The sequence below is a fragment of the Gavialis gangeticus genome, unplaced genomic scaffold (genome assembly GCF_001723915.1).
Source record: "Gavialis gangeticus isolate Ggan-Ray unplaced genomic scaffold, GavGan_comp1, whole genome shotgun sequence".
NCBI lineage: Eukaryota > Metazoa > Chordata > Crocodylia > Gavialidae > Gavialis > Gavialis gangeticus.
In genome coordinates, this window is record NW_017729031.1 from 106725652 (window position 1) to 106742441 (window position 16790).

The 16790-nt window shown below is 43.9% G+C and overlaps 1 protein-coding gene across 2 annotated transcripts in view; it reads right to left on the reverse strand.

The window, feature by feature from the left end:
- Nucleotides 1-6948: 6948 nt before the first annotated feature.
- Nucleotides 6949-16790, reverse strand: part of GOSR2 (golgi SNAP receptor complex member 2) — a 22827-nt gene continuing 12985 nt past the window's right edge. Inside the window, exons 5-6 of one of the 2 annotated variants that reach the window (XM_019523516.1) lie at nt 13030-13170; nt 6949-9371 (exon numbers count right to left, since the gene is read on the reverse strand). In XM_019523516.1, coding sequence (XP_019379061.1) covers nt 9210-9371; nt 13030-13170 — 303 coding nt within the window. In that variant the 3' untranslated portion in view covers nt 6949-9209. The remainder of the gene's footprint in view (nt 9372-13029; nt 13171-16790) is intronic. The other variant, XM_019523517.1, reaches the window with a different exon arrangement.

Here is a 16790-nt window from a genome sequence, read left to right on the forward strand (position 1 = left end):
ATTTCATCTGCCTATTTTTTCAGTGGTAAATAAACAAACGTTCTTCTTGCATATCTATTTGTGTATTTTAATGGGAGATCTGTGCTGTTCCTAGCTATCAGCAGTGATTTTAGTTCTTCGTTTTCTAAAAGAACACTACGTCATTCAGTTGTTGACTACATAAATATGTGCTTTTTGTTGTTTATTTTCAAATGTTCAGATTAAATTTGATTTGACTCCCTATATTTTTATATGCATTAGCATTTATATAAAGCATTTTTGTAAATAATATGCCATAAGTCAAAATGCAATGCTCAAATACAACACACAATTTAAGAGGAATTTTGGTGGAGAATGTTAGGGTAAGCCCTCTTTAGAACTGTGTAACTGGATCTTCTAACATCCATGATAGTCTTAACTAAATGACAATTAATTCAATCAACCACTTTCCTGTTCGTTGGCTATTAAGTGTAAGTTTAAATATAATTGTGAAGACCTAGGCCTGTAGTAACTAGAAGGTACTGTTTGCTTTAGTGCTAAGGAAGTGCCAAAAGTTCTAGGTTCTTAAAAGGATTTTAGGAGTGAATAAAAACTTAAGGTAGTCTCTAGTGCAATCTTTGCCCTGCAAACAATGCAACAGACTCAAAATATCAGTGTGATAAATTGAGTTTGTTTGAAAGTTTAGAAACTTGAGTGAGATAAAAATAAAAGCACCTTAAGCATGAAAACAGCAAAAGAGTAACAGTCTTCTGTTATCATTTTTCTTAACACAGTGATTTACAGTTGCTCCTGTATTTCCCAGGTTTGTCAGGCTTTCTTATTTTTTCCTAGATTTGTCTTCAGTGCATTGGTTTGATTCTGCTGGCAACTTGGGAGTGCTCTCTGTGGCAGGAGTGGACAATTATTTGGACTGGAGGGCCACTTAAGGAATTTTGGTGAGCTGTTGAAGGCTGGGGCTGGGGAGATGCTAAATGATCCTACCTAGCCCACCAGCTGCTGCTGGGAGCCTGAGAGAGGACTGTGCCCTGTGCCACTGTGCTCTGCCACAGTCAGGGCTGGGCCAGGCCATGCAGACTCCTCTGTCCCCACCGCATCCATCCCTCCCCTCACCCCCTCTTGCGTGGCTTCCTGTTGGTACTGCACAGTCCTTGAACTGCGGCTGTTGGCAGCCAGGCCCACACAGGACAGGGTGTGTGCTCAGTAGCCATCCCACCCACATTCACAACCACCCATCGTGATGAGCCACTGCTGCTGCGCTGCACCGGGGAAGTTGGGGGCAGCTGCCTGGGGCTGAGCCCCCGTGGCAGGCATGGGCTCACCTCCTAGTGGTGTTGTGGCAGCAGCAACTCATCACAGCAGGTGAGCAGGATGGCTACTTAGCATGCTGCATCATGTCCCATCCCATGCAGGCCCGACTGCTGGCACCCATAGTGCCAGGACGGCACAATACCAACAGGAAGCTGAGCAGGGTGGGAGGGATGGATGTGGGGTGTGGGGGTGGAGGAGTCTGTGTTCTGTATGACCTAGCCTGGCCCTGGCTGTGGCAGAGGGGAGTGGCATGGGGCATAGCCCTTCTTCTCCAGGCTCCCGGCAGTGCCTGGTGGGCCAGATAGGATCAATTGGCAGGTCGGATATGACCCATGGGCTGTATTTTGCCCACCTTTGCTCTATAGGATGTTTGCATGCAAATGTATCCCTTTTCATAGTGCATATAACTGAAATGTGAAGTTATTAAACTTTGAGTGTAATCTTTTACACTTATAATTTGTAACTTTAAATGTATGTCCATATTTAAGTTAGTTACATCGTTAGAAATATTTAGTGCACTTGTCTTTTTGGGATAAAACATGATTACAGGTAAGTTTGTGACTTTTTAAACACTCTTGCTCCATTGTCTCCAGGTTTATCTTGAATTATTATTTATGGTACTGTTCGGCAATGCAGACTTCTTAAAATTGAGCGAGCAGAAAATTTATGACTTCACATGTTTAAAAAAGCCAATCCAGACCCTGCAGAATTTAAGTTTTATTTGCTAGGGCTGAGTGATGCCATGGAGAGTTAAAACGGAAGACTTGTGATTGTACAACAGGCTATAGCTTTGTGTACAGTACATGGGCTTCAGCACACGTAATATAATGCTGATTAACCTGTGAGCCTGCAAATTTGTCAGCAATTTGTTCAAGAAAAGATGCATGCTTTTCTTTACAGGCACCTAAAAGGAATAGGACTAAAGGATGGGTAAATTACTTACAATGTCCTACCTATGTCCTTTAAGTTATTTTTAAAAAGCAGTCATTAAGGGCTGTAGGTCTAGGACTGATAATGCTTCAGGAAGTAGGAAGGAGCCAGTGGTGGTGTCCTCCCTTAATGTTTATAGTTTGTTATTGAACCAGACAATAGAAAATGATGCTGTTGCATGGACTGAAAGTCATAATTATTTATTTTTGCAAGACACAGTTACAGACAGAAGCTGAATGTGCTTATGTGACACATTTTTGGAGGCATGGTCGGTCATGTTGATCTGTTTGGGGGGATTTTGAAGACAGTGGTTACTTTTTTACCTTCAAAAGGAAGGAACTGGTAATGCATGCAGTTCAACCTCAGAGAAGAGTAGTGATGGACTTAGATCAGTGTTTCCCAACCAGTGTGCCATGGCACAATGGTGTGCCATCAGAAATGAACAGGTGTGCCATGGAATTTTGCCATGGCAATGAGCTACAATAAGTATCAGGATGGGGAATGCCTTAACAGGTGTGCCATAGAATATTTTTATTAATGTAAGTGTGCCTTGGGCTAGAAAAGTCTGAGAAACACTGACTTAGAGAAGGATGGCCTAGTCTACAAAGTGATGTACACGTATGGGAATCCACAGAGCTATTGTGAGATTGTATTATAGAGGAAAGGAGTCCCAGTCTCAACAAAAGTGCAGATCTTCAATGGGATCTTCAGTTTTTCAGTGGAAGAATAGGATTGAGGGTGGCTGATGGATGTCTGGAAAAGATGAAGTTCAGGGTATGGAGTATATATGTAGCCTGATTAATAAAATGCCACCAGCCATGGAAAGAAACAGCTGAACAGGAACTTGAACTTATGACCTCCTGCTGGCAGGACATTAGCTCAGGCTGGGCCACCCATGGCTGCAGACAGGGAAGGCCTTCCTGTTGCACTTTGTCTTGGGTAGAGTCTGAGGAGAAAGAATTTAGCAAAAAATATATATTAAAGGAAACCCATTGTGGCTGGGCACAGCCCAACCATGCAAACCCAGCTGGAGCTTGGACTTAAACCTAGCAACTTGTGCTTGGGAAGCCAGCATGTTTGTCACCAGGGGAGCTCTTGCCCGGCTTGCTCTTTGATTTTTGCCACAGGAAAGGAATTGTTTTAAATATTAACAAATAAAGGCCATAGCTGGGGCATGGCTCTGTCCTCTCCTCTTTCCCCAGTGACTGACTCTCCAAGCTCACTGGAGCCAGGGCCAAGATAATGGCTCTGGTCACTGATCCCAAACCCCCGGGGTGGCCAGACTCTGCCACTTTGCACCCCTTGGCCAGGTTGTTGGGAGGGCTCAGGAGCATGTTGGAGCGCCACTTGGGTCCAGGGGTTTAGCTAGGCCCATACCAGCACTTCTGGTGGGCAAGAACCAGCTGAGCAGGTTCCTGAACTCATAGCTTTCCACTGGCAGGCCCACAGCCCAGCCCTAGGGGCTAGCCAGAGCTGCAGGTGAGTTCCCCTCACTGCATCCCAGCTGCTATAGCCTAAGGGGTAGGGGCTTTTAAAAAATTAAATTTAAAAATGTAAAAAAATGTAGCTGTGGCACAGCCCAAACTACAGCAATGCTCAACCTAGGTTGTCACGCTTGGAGGACAGTAAGCTTTCCACTGTGCCATCAGGGAATTTCCCAGCTTGCTCTGTGGCAACTGTTGGCTGGGAAGATGGACTTGTTCTTCAAAAAACCCCATGTGGGATGTAGCAGTGAGTGTTGTCCTCACTTGCGACCCAGGGTAGCTTGGGGTCCAGGGTGCAAGCCTACCAGCAGAAGACTCTGCTTTGAAGGCTTGCTTTGGCTGCTTCTGGCCTGGCTGGGTAGCAGTTTTGCCCTGGCCCCAAACACAGCTATGATGGCCTTATGAGCCTACCTCACAGCAGACCCAGCCACAGGGTGCAGTATGGCACTGTTGGTTGGTCCAACCTTCCCCTGGGGATTTGGGACAGCCAGCCATGCCCCACTATCCAGAGTCTGGCTTTAAACTACCAGCCTCAAGGTTCTGCAGCTCTACGGGAAGAGGAGAGGAGAGTGATCCATGCCTGGGCTGTGACTGTTTGTATGTTGTTAACAGAAGCTCACATGGAACTTGCCTGGGCATTTGCTATAGGGAGGAGTCAGCAGGAGGCTTTGTGCACCCACATTTTTGTTGTTTGTTTTTCTACAGCATAAGCATCCTCCAGGGAAGTTAGGAGGCACAAATGGACGCTGGATCAGCAGTTGTAATTTAAGTAGGATGTACCATGTTTGTGTTCATCCCAGAAGGTCAAAACCATTTCAGCTGCACCAAATGTAAGCTGGTGTCTCATGAGTCTGTTAGCCTTTTTGTGCAGGTGCATCACTGTAATACAGTTTTCTGCAGTATTTCTATGAGCATTGGGTATACAACATGAGAGATGAGAGTGCCTCTTTACTCGGTGCTGATTAGGCCTCATCGAGAGTATTGGGTGCAGTTTGGGGCTCCACATTTTAAAAAGGACATGGAGAAGCAGGCGATAAAAATGAGAAAGGGCCTGGAAGGCAAGGTTCAAAGAAACAGGCATATTCAGCTTACAGAAAAAGGGGTTGAGGGGACATGATTGTAGTCTTCAAACACGTGAAAAAATGCCACAAAGAAAAGGGAGAACAACTTTTCTCCACCTCAGCAAACAAAATACAACATGTAGCAATAGCTTGAAATAGCAGCCAAGTAGGTTTAGATTGGATACCAGGAAGCACTTCATTATTAGAACAGCAAGGCAGTGGAACAGATGTTTCAGGGAAGTCGCGGAACCTCCCTTACTGTAGATTTTTAAAAAGAGGTTGGATAAGAGTAGGGGATGAACTGGGAGTAGCAATGCAGGGAGTATGCTGTGAAAAGCAAGAGTTGGGAGCTCAAATGCACTTTCCCCCTCTTGCTGGAAGATCATGAGAAAAGCTCTGCAACCCAGAGCAGCTGGGTACTGGAAAAGATCGTGTTGAGCAGCTAGAGAGTGAAGTATGTCTATCACCTGCTTAGTTATAAAAGATTAGGGGGGCTGAGAAAAGTTTATGAAGGGGAAACGATGACAGAAAGGAAGTGTGATGTGTGGGATAGTTTTGCTATCCCCAGATTACAGAACAGAGTGGAAGGCATTTGGTTATTCCCATTTTCCAGGAATGCATTTTCCCCCTCTTGTTGCTATAGATGTCAGGGGTTTTTGTTTGTGGGGTAGGGGATCCTCTCTCAGGAGCATATTGTTATTTCTGGGGAGCAGCCTTCTGCATTCATTTGAATATTTTTGTGTCTGCTTCTGCCTCATCCCTCAGGATAATACAGGCTCTACACTGTGCGGCTGGTGGCTAGCATTTCAGTTGTTCTCTGGCCTCACAAGTGGAAGATTCTCTTCCGAGAAGACAAATACTACACTTCTTGAGAGTTAACACAGATTTTTCAGACAAAGGTTGCCTTTACACTGAGAAAGCAGATTTCTGAGCCCTTCAGTAAAGAACAGCGGCAGCTTTCTACTAAAGAGGGTATTACTGTCCTCCTTGGTAAACAAAATAATCAGCAGAGGAAAAATCTGGGTTAACTCTCAAGAAGTGTAGTATTTGTCTTCTCAGAAGAGAATCTTCCGCTTGTGAGGCCAGAGAACAACTGAAATGCTAGCCACCAGCCGCACAGTGTAGAGCCTTCATTATCCTGAGGGTTGAGGCAGAAGCAGACATAAGTATTCAAATGAATGCAGAAGGCTGCTCTCCAGAAATAGCAATAGTGGCTAGATACCTAGAGCTATTAGGCATCAGGCTTCATGCTCTCATCACTCAGCCTGAATAACCAGATCCCCTTTTCCCTCTGTAAGTAGGAAGGAAAGAACTGTAGCAGGACTTTGATCAGGAGTAATTAAGGTTCATTAGAAGGCTTTATCTCACAGCCAGAACATCTGCAAGTCTACGGAGCTCACCCAAAAGCACAGCATCAGTTCTGCTTGAATATCTAGCAAGGAAAGGGGAACTTCACAAGAATGGCTTTAGTACAGTGTATCCTCTATTGTGCATCATACGGAAAATAGGCTTGTACTTCCCTTTTACTCAGTACAGTATTGTATCTCTACTTGTATTCGATACAGTAACTAGCATCTAGTTCACTTATCCCAATGAACTCAGTGATCTGAACAACTTTTCAGCAGGTGCTTTCCAAAGGGGTTCAACTGAGGCTATACTCCAACAGCTACTGTAATTTTAGATTTTGCTTGTCACCTTCTGTGCTAATGGCAAGGGAAAACTGCCACAAATGTAGCAACAGAAATCACTTGGAAGCTGGCTTGATAATTTTCAAGCCCAATGTGGGAAAGAAGAGGCATTACTAATTACTCTTCTGTTAGTGACTGCTAAAACAAGCCCCAGAGCTTGCAGACTGCTACAGAAAAAGAAGGGCTAGGAGTGAATCAGGTTGACCAATATCTGTACATACCTAGGGAAAGAGATAAACAAGGATCCATTTAAAAAACAAACAAAGAACCCAACACCAACCAACCTTGACATGTTTTAAAAACAGGAACCAGCTTGCTTAGGGAATCTAAAAGCAGCACTGCCAGCCTGCAACAGGAATCTCCTCCTAACTCTGCCAAAAAGGCATTAGAACACAACCAGGATGAGGATTCAATGGAGGATTCTTGCCCCCTGAAAGAGGGGAGGTCTACTAAATGAGGGATGGCTGTTAAAATAAATGAGTGAGCAATTCAACAACCTGAGGTAAGAGAATTCCATCTCCAAGGACTTTATTTCCAGGGCTACTACTCCAGTCCCAAATACAAAGGAACAGATTCAAAGTAAAGTAAAAAGGAATCCCTCTCCACTTCTTGACTTAGCTTCCATCATAAATGCTGCTGCTATTCTATACACTTCAAAGGTAGTTGTATCCACAGTTGGACAAGTACAAGAGAGAGCACTCAGTTGAGCATGCGATCAGTTTTTGCATGTCCAATAATGCTCCATCTGAGTAAATTTGCCCCTCTGTTCATGGATCACCAAGATCCATCTCACCTATCAGTTCCCTATTATAGGAGCATCTCAGCCTTCTTTTTTGGCCTTTGACACAGCAGTCTTGTTTGAATACCGCAACATTTTTAGTCAACTTGAGTTACTGGGCTCCACCTGGGAGTAAGTGGGTGAAATTTAATGCTCTGTATTACACAGGTTTACACGAGATGCTCTAATGGTCCCTTCTGACCTTAGAAGTTATGAAGCAATATTGAGATTAGTCAGTCTAGCTGCAGCGCTTTAGCACAAACTGATATATCCAGTCTGCTTGCCCAGACAATTTAGACTTAAATTTGGGGTGGAGAAATCCCACTTCCAATTCGGAACAGGCTATGCACTTCTACACCATACAATTAAAAAGAAAAGACTATCCCCTGTTGTGGGACTTGTAGGTGAAAAGCAGTATTTTGAAGAATAAGATACAATTTCACCAGTTACATCAAGTTAAATGGTTTCCCAGCACATTACAAAATTACCTGTACATTATAGCACCACTATTACAAAACACCTGGACATGCTCCAGACTTGCACATGAAGTTGGGGATTAGGATGCCAATGAAGGCCATTTAAAGTGGGTTACACCCAAGGTTTGGACACAACTATACTAAGAGACAAAAGTCTTGCAATCTATAAAAGAATACTGGGGTTAAAATAGAGGCCACTTTTATTACATCAAACATTTAAAAAGGGGAAGAATTCTGCCTCTATAACATCACTGTGCCTAGCTTTCTATAACTCAACTGGCAAATCATGAAGAATGTTCCTGAACCTGAAGAAGATACAGGATGAGTGCAAAGCGTAAGCCTTGCTACCAAGGATGAAAGAGACATTTCTAATTCTTGACAGGTAACCCCAGGAAACTGTCATTGCCCTAGTACCATACACCCCTTTGATTCATTTGAGCTGCATGTCAAAAAGACCACAGGTGTTTAAAAAAAATCCTGAACAGAAAATCATGAGGCAGCTGCAGTGGAACAGTGATATATTCATCTCCTTAGCTCCAACCACTGTTGTCTCAGTAGTAGCTACAAGCAGAACACAAATAACTTGACAGGGCATGTTGTGCAATGGAAACAGAGTCTTTTGAAGGCTGAACATGCAGAAACAGTTGGCTATATACAGATTCAGCTCCACTGAAGCAACAGTGTCTCATCTCCCAACAAAAGCATGGGGGTAAGAGAAGTTGCTATCACAGGGTGGCAATAGAGGAAAAGTAGAGGTTAAAATAGATGCTGGAAAGTCTTCTACTAAACTATAGAGTCCAGCACTCAACTTCCATGGGGAAGAATTCAACCTGGAAATGACCAAGGCATTTCCAAAAACCAAAGAGTCTGGGAGTCTATTTCCACATACAAATAGCAACATCTTGGCCTAAGACAGGAAGAGCTATATCCACTTATTGCAAAATAAGAAAATTAGTAACCGTTCATGCTGTGATAACGACATCCTCCTACTTCACCTCTTGTGTAAAGGGACCAAATTTTCATAGGGGAACCCAAGACCTTACATTGTAGCACTCTTTCTGCATGCATGCTCTGCAGGGCAGATCCATGTAGCATTTGCTCTTCTTGACAGCCTTCTGCATATGAGAAAGACATGAAGAACACTTGTGACCAGCACAGGGATGGGAAAGCCATGCCACATCTTCCTCAGCCTCAGAAGATGGGCACCACAACCATATCTAGTATTAGAACTGGACAAAAGATTCACTACACATGATGTCTCCTAAGTAGCCAGATCCTTAAGTATACAGGCAATAGTGACAGCATTGAAGGCTGGAGAGATTGTTATGGGGTCATAAACATCCCAAATCCATGTTTGTTCCTCTATTCACTTATCCATGTATGACTTGACTGTCACTTAGCAAATTCTGCTGTCTACAGAAACAAACTCAGAGTAAAATAGGCAGTAGTCTGAAGGGTGGTCTGTCTTGTTCCAAAAGATGATTTCCTTTGTTGGAACTGTCAACTCATGTCAGGTACTGGACCACAAGGAACATGATCACACAGGTCAAGAGCATTCCACCAATCATGAAGTATTTGTCCTGGAAGGCCCTCTTCTCAATCAGTCGCATCACTGTGTTTGATAAGCCCAGCATGTTGGCAACGTCTAAGATCTTCTTATGAGTGTCCTGAGTGACGAGGAGAAAAGAAAACATTAGCCTATCATTTATCCCTTCTCGTTTCATATTTTAAGGATATCTTAGCACTAGAAACAAGTGACCATAAGATCCCCAAGTGGCCAGAGAGAACTGAGCCAACAATACCCACAACTAAAGTGGGGGTGTACAAATCAAGTGAATGAGACAAAAGCCCACACCTGCAGTGAAGTGAAGTCAAAGGCTCCAAACAAGGGAACCTGAAGAGGACACTAAGAAGAGAAGCCCAGACAATATCCACTGCACTAAGCAGATATTAGCAGAGTTTTTTTTGAGTGGTGTTATAGATGCATAATATAATAAGCGCATGGAAGACCTCAAAGTTAGATGGCTCTTCCTAGACTGATGGATGGCCAGGAAGTGCCAGGAAGAGCTTGATTTATAGCCTTGGTGACTTTTGACAGGGTGTTTAGAAATGAAAAGGCACTAGGCAAAGACAGCCAAAACCTCAATAAGAGATTCTAGAAGAGAAAGAAGTGCTGTAACTAGGCATTGAAGAGGCAGGCTTGAGTCTGGGCAGCTGCCTCACTGCTGAAGGGGCAAATGCAAAGGGTGTCTGCTAACCCTAAACACACAGCTCTGCTCACAGCTCTATTAAAAGGCCATCAATTTGTCCCCCTGGCAGGCTGTGAAACCAGGATGCAATAGAAATGGCCTCCTTAGTGATCCTTGCAGGGGGGCAAAGTCCTTTGTTTCAAGGTAGAATTGGTGGGGTGGGGGGGAAGAAAAGCACTGGTGCAAAACAAGTTCAGAGGAGCCCAGCTGGATACTGGTCAGTAGATCTGTGCAAAGCGGCTAGTATTTCGCTTTGGATTCGGCCGATTCAGGGGACAGCAGTTCAATTAATCGATTTGAATCACTGTCCCAAATCGATTCATCCAAATCTGACAGGGAGAATCACACAGGCCCTATCCCCCATCCACTCTCAATGGCTGCCCCAGCTCCTGGCTTTTTGAAAAAAGAAAGAAGAAAAAAAAGCCCCCACTCACTGGCTCATGCCTGGCAGGGGACGATCCCTGACTGCCCCCCACCACGTTCAGTCACAAGCCCCCAACCCCAGCCTGCTCTCCTAGCCTGCCCCATGGCTTCGCCGCCCGCCCCAGCTCCCAACCCTTTAAAAAAATAAACCCCAAACTCACCAGCTCCTGCTCAGTGGGGTGGAGGGGAGGGCAGCAATCCCCACTGCCCCATGTTGCATGGGGGGCTCTTCCACGAGACCCCCAAAGCCCTGAAGCTGCTGCAGCAGCTGGTGATTCCAGTGGGGTTTTTTTTGTTTATTAAAGGGCTAAGAGCTGGGGCAGCCATGAGGGGGGCTGGAAGAGCAGGCAGGGGGGGCTGGGGGGGGGTTCGTGACAGAGCCCCCCATGCAAGACGGGGAAGCGGGGATCGCCCCCCAGCCTGGCAGAAGCCAATGAGTCAGGGCTTTTTTTTTTTTAAGCAACCAGGAGCTGGGGCTAGGCGGGTATGGGGCCTGGCAGGGGTCCCCCCCACCATGGTCCCCTCCTCCAGTCCCCTCTCCCCCGCCTCCTACTTACCAGGTCCAAGTCTGGGTCCAGCTCCCTGCTGCAGCCAGCGGGGACTGCCCGAATCGCCAAAGCTCTCGGCATCTTTTCCAAATCGATTCGGGGCGCTTCAAATCGATTTGGACCTTTTAATTGGTCACCTGATTCAATTCGGATTTGGAGATTCGGGCACCAAATTGAGCCGAATATCCTCCGAACCGAATCAGCGCCCAAAGCTTCACACAGCTCTACTGCTCAGCAGGTAGATGGATAGGATACTACATCACTGGCTCACATATTGGGTGTGTCTGCTTCTGTTGGCCAATTTCTGATGCAACCACATGTGCACAACAAGGGAGACTGTGCATCAGGGGTTCTAAGAATAGGCCTTCACTTTTGGTGATCACAATGGATCTAGTTGCATATACTATTCTTCAGGTCCTAGTAGAACATCAGCATTTCAGAGATCTTCAGAGAGACCTCTTGGCTCAAAGGAAAGAACTCAGACTGAAGTTGTTTAGCACTGGGATATGAAAAGCATGAAGAGCAGCATGACATTCTCACCACAATACCCTACCATCACACTTCAACTCTGAACAGTAGGGGGGCATCCTAGGCAGTTAAGCCTCACTGGTCAAATTAAATCCTTTGTTTTCAAGAGAATAAATGGTGCTAATTAACAAGTGTGGAAGTAGTTTTGGAGAGTAACCAATCTAGCCATGTTTGAATGGGCACCATATGTTACACCCATAATCTGTAAACAGATTTACAATACTGTAGGCACAGGGGTGCCAGATTTGCCCAGCCCCCTAGGCTAGATCCAGACAACAGGGCTCCCTGGGGACTGAATCCAGACCCATCTCCAATAGCAGGGTGAGGGGTGGCAGCACAGTGGTTAACACAGCCACTGCTTACACTGCCCTCACAATATGCATCCTGTGAGGCTGCATACGCTGTAATTTGGAGTCAGGCCCTACCTTCAAACTCCTGGCACCTCTAGGAGCCCCACATGGTATTTATGTATGGATGGGTGGTATTGATATATGGATGGGTATTTACTCAATTTGTTGAAATTAGCTTCCTCTCTTCAGCTGGTGAGACCTAATCAGGCTTTGCCATTCCTCCCCACAGCACTCGGATTAAAACCCTGGACCACTGCACTTTGAAATTTAGCATTCTGCTGGTTTCTAGCAGGCCTATCCTAACTCCATGCTCTTTTGCTAAGTGATGGCACTGCCAAAAAGTACAAGCATGCTTCAGTGAAGCATTTAATTTTGCCTTTCTTGGAAAAAAGAAACCCATTACATGGCTTTTTAAATTAGCATGTTAAAGGCTACAGGGAAGAAGAAAGTTGTTCAGTTACTACTGTAAGAGAAACAGGTATATCCTTTGAATAAGAAGCTAGGACCTTATTGGTTTTGGGATACTTGTTCTCTTCTTGCACCCATCTAAACTTGAAAAATAGGAAGTCAAGTAGTCCAGACTTTCCCCAGATTCATTCTAACATCCATGGAGAAGGCTGAGGCCACCTCTACCAGAATATTAAAATGGTAACAAGCAGCATCTTGGACATTACAATGGTTATGGTGAGGCAAACTCTAAGGAAAAATACATAAAAAGCACATTCATGAAAACATAAGAGAAATTCTCAACCCAGGAAAGATGTGAAGCCTGTGAAAGCAGGAGGTTAACACTGGCATTGGGTGGAGGGACACTATGCACCACTTCATAACTTCACTACTCTTCAATAGTAACCTGCAGTATCTCCGCCATTCCACTCTGAACCCTTACAATTAGAGACAAATTTGACAAGGGATGTTGTGCTTGTGCAGTATGACCAGAAGTGCCCATTACAATCTAGTATTTTGTTCTCCCTCTTTACAGCAGGTGGTTAGACAGGCTATAAGAAAGTAATCACTACACCACTACAGCCCAGCTGCAGAATAATATCCCAGGATCCCAGTTTCTAGTGCTCTACCCAAGCTACTAGTCCATCCCATGTTCAAAAAATATTTTAAAGTTACTTCTTACAGGGTGCTAGGATGTAAAGCTCTCAGGTTTAATTAAAATGGCTTCATCATCATAAATGCAGAAATTTGGACTCTTTTTGGCAAAAGGGATGCCCCCACCTTTAGTGTCATTCTCTGGTCCCTCAGCCCCCGCAGGATGCTGGTCCCACTGCCAATAAGATCATCCATGCCACGATGGGCATTCTGGAGGGATTCGTTAAACTGTAATGTTTCGTCGATCGGTATGGTGGTGTCAGAATCCTGTGGGGGAAATGCAGTGTCTTGGTTACCTTGCTGCTCACTCCCAGTCCCACACCCATGGTTTGATCCAAAAACACAAACATTCAAGACAAAACTGAATGGGATTTGGAGGGGATAATATCTTGCATGTGGTATTTTTGGAGGAAACTATGCATCTGATGTGAAAAATGGGTTCAGAGAAGCCTACACTGACAGATCTTAAGGGCAGAGGTTCAAAAGTGATCATCTGGTTTGACCTTACAAGGGAGAAAAATACAGCTGAAGTGGAGTAATTCCAAGAATCCCACTCTTAGTGGCACAGTGAGAAAGGCACTATGATAAGGAACATTATTTATCACCAAGCAGGAAGTTTACAAAGGTCTATAAGTACAAGGGGAAAATAGATAATAGATTCCTTTTTATTTTAAGACAAAAAGGCATGACAAGATGTAATCTCTGGAAGCTGAAGCTCGCCATTCACACTAGAGTCAAATGCAGATGAAATATTGAGAGCAATCAACCCTTTGACCAAGCTTCCCTAAGGACAGGGCTGATTTGGAAGTTTTCAAAATAAGACTGAACTTTTTTTTCCACCCCAGAGAGATGCCCTGGTTCGGTGGGAGCCAATCAGTAGCATGTGTGCCCAAGTGGCACAGGCCGCCTCTACACAGCACGTGGCAGACAGGGGAGGGAACAGGGAGCAGAAAGCAGCAGATTGGCCAGGGGACTGGAGTGGCACTTGGGAAGGGTGTGGGGGTTAGTTTGTGGCACACCTGCCAAAGAGTTGTTCTAGCTCAAGTAGAAGCTTAAAATCTGTTGTTATGGGAAAACCTTGATAGATCTATGACTTTTGTTGTAAAAGAGGTGAACACAGTGACCTCTTCTGGCCATTGAAAAAAAAAAAAAAAAAAGCAGAGACCACAAATGTATATTCACTGGAAAAGTTAAAAAAAAAAAGCCAGGCAACAGAGAGTGAATTATGATGGATCTTCCATGTTTCCATCTTGTTTTATGAATAACAATCTCAATTGTGGTAAAGTAAGAGGAAGGAAGGAAAGCTGCTTGTGTATAGCAGAGATTCTCAACTGTGGTGCCCAAAGAACCTTTTAAAGGTGCCAGGGGGGCAACATAAAACACTACCACCGATTGGTGTGCAAACACCTACACCCGATTCACAAGGATGAGTAGATTTCAAATTGGGATGTTTCTGATACTATGGATTCTGCCCTGTTGTGGTCTTTGAGGTCTGTGCAATAGAAGAATTGCTCTGTTATTTTTCCGTAGTTAAAAAGAAGTGAAATCAAAGAGCTGACATTCTTCTAGGGGTGCCTGGAGTCTAGAAAAGTAGAATGTTCTAGATGAGTGGCTCTCACTAATTAACAAGGACCCAGAGAATCCATACCACGCTAATCCTAAACAGATCATGCAGATTATCACAGCAAGGTATTAAGGTGCTGATGATGCTTTTAATGTGTGATTTTAGCATTTGCCATCTGCCTACATTTATCTTTGGGCTAAAGAATGCTGAATAAGGCGTTTAATTTCATTTCAAGTTTTCTTTAAATGGAAAGAGAATAACAGAATGGGAATTTAAGGAGGGAGGTCAAAGTGTTTGAAGAGTAGGACTGATACAGCTCTATTTGGCTCTGGAGCTGAATAAAGTGTTCATTGTATTAAAAAACAAAACAAAAAAAAACAACTTTGTTTACATGGGACAGTCAGTTCATTGTCTAAGAGGTGCCATAAAATGTTGTAACTGCACTGCTAGTAATTTTTTTACTGGAAAAAAAAAAAAAAAAAAAAAAAAAAAAAAAAAAAAAAAAAAAAATCAGGAAAATCTTTAGGATAAAAGCTATATTTAAATACCTTTGAATTAAAGAAAATGCCCAAGGCAGTGTTATCATTCTTATCGGTCCTATTTTATCGGTTAAAGAGACATGCCTGTGTCACACATTCTCTCTTAAAAGAACTACATAAGACATTACAGATAACAGGGGAAAATAGTGTGTCAGAGTTATTTAAACATTTTCATGGATTTGAAGATGTGTGGCAAAAATTGAGAGCTAATCAAAGGACAAATCAGAATTCATATTTGTCTGAATTTCTAACTTATTGTTACACATCTCCCTGAAGAGATCACTGACAGTTCAAAGGAAGAATCTCTCTCCATACTTCACTTTACATTGACAGCAATTAATACGAGCAATTCCACTGAAAATCCTCTATTGTCAGTTTCCTCTTATTTGGGTTTCTCCTATTACTGGGAAAAGAAAAATTGTTTAGCTATAGGAAATTTAATTACTGGCATACCCCTGTTTGCAGAACTCAATTCTTTAAGAGAATTTAAGATGGTGCCAAGTTGGCATTACTCAATTAAAACTTCATTTATAATTTCAAGGTGGCCAACTACCCTGCTACAAGTAAACTTTATATTGAGCCTTTTGCTTTGGCTTTGTAAGTCAAGAATGTTAGAGAAATCATTTGCTGTCCCTTTACAAACAGTGGGTGCCAGGACCAACATGCAAAACCAATAGTATTTTATCATTCTAGCAAAAATGACACCAGGCCTGAGCTAGAGAAGAAAAAGTAAAGGCTGACCCAGCTGTGATGCTCAGAAAACTTCTCTGCACATTCTCATTAGGAAAACTTCTCACTGGAGAGCTGTACTTTGAGCCTCTGCAGTGCAGCTGGCATCTTGCTGGAAAGTAACAATACAGTAGGGAGATGGAGCAACATAAACCTGCTTCCATCCAATTCAGACCCATTAAAAAAGTTGAGAAAACTTGTGAATCATTTGAGCAATTGGAAGAGTGTTCCTGTGTTCTGCCAACCAATACTCTAGAGCAGGAGTAGCCAACCTGCAGCTCCAGAGCTGCATGTGACTCTTCAGAAGTTAATATGCATCTTCCTTGAATCTTTGCACAAGCATACGGTGACCAGCTTCCAAATGGAACCAAATGGAAGCTGGTCACCATGTGCTTGCGCAGATTCAAGGAGACACATATTAACTTCTGAAGAGCTGCATGTGGCTCTGTAGCCACAGGTTGGCCACCCCTGCCCTAGAAAGATTATAACTCATTGACAAGAGATTAAAACTCATTGACACAGATGCATCTAAAACAGGGGTTGGCAACCTATAGCCCATAAGCCACATCTATCCCACAAAGCCATTTTATCCAGCCCATGGAGCAATGTGCTTCTGCGGCATTTTGGGGGTGGGGGGGAGGGCTTCAGTGGCATTTCTATAGTGTGTGTGCATTTGAGGGGGGAGGATGGCTTTGCCTTCGTGGCAGGGAGAGAAACAGTGGTGGCAACACTGCAGGGGGAAGCAGGGACTCTGGTGGAGCAGGCCAATTTGGAGGTGTCCTGTGCTTAGAGCTTAGCTCCACTGAAGCAGCTACCCACTGCAAAGCACTGCCAATCCAGGTTCTAAAATATCACTGCAAAATGATAACACTTTCCAGCCATACTGCAGCTCCCAGGAGGTGTTTTTTAAAAAGATGTTTATACTATTTCAAAGCCAACACCTAGTCCTGTTTTGGTGTGCTTGTATGAGCTAACATATCACTGAACAGAGCAAAAGGAGAGAAGTTTTTCTAGAGCAATTATTCCTCTTCTGTTGTTGGCTTTGCTTTGTAAAT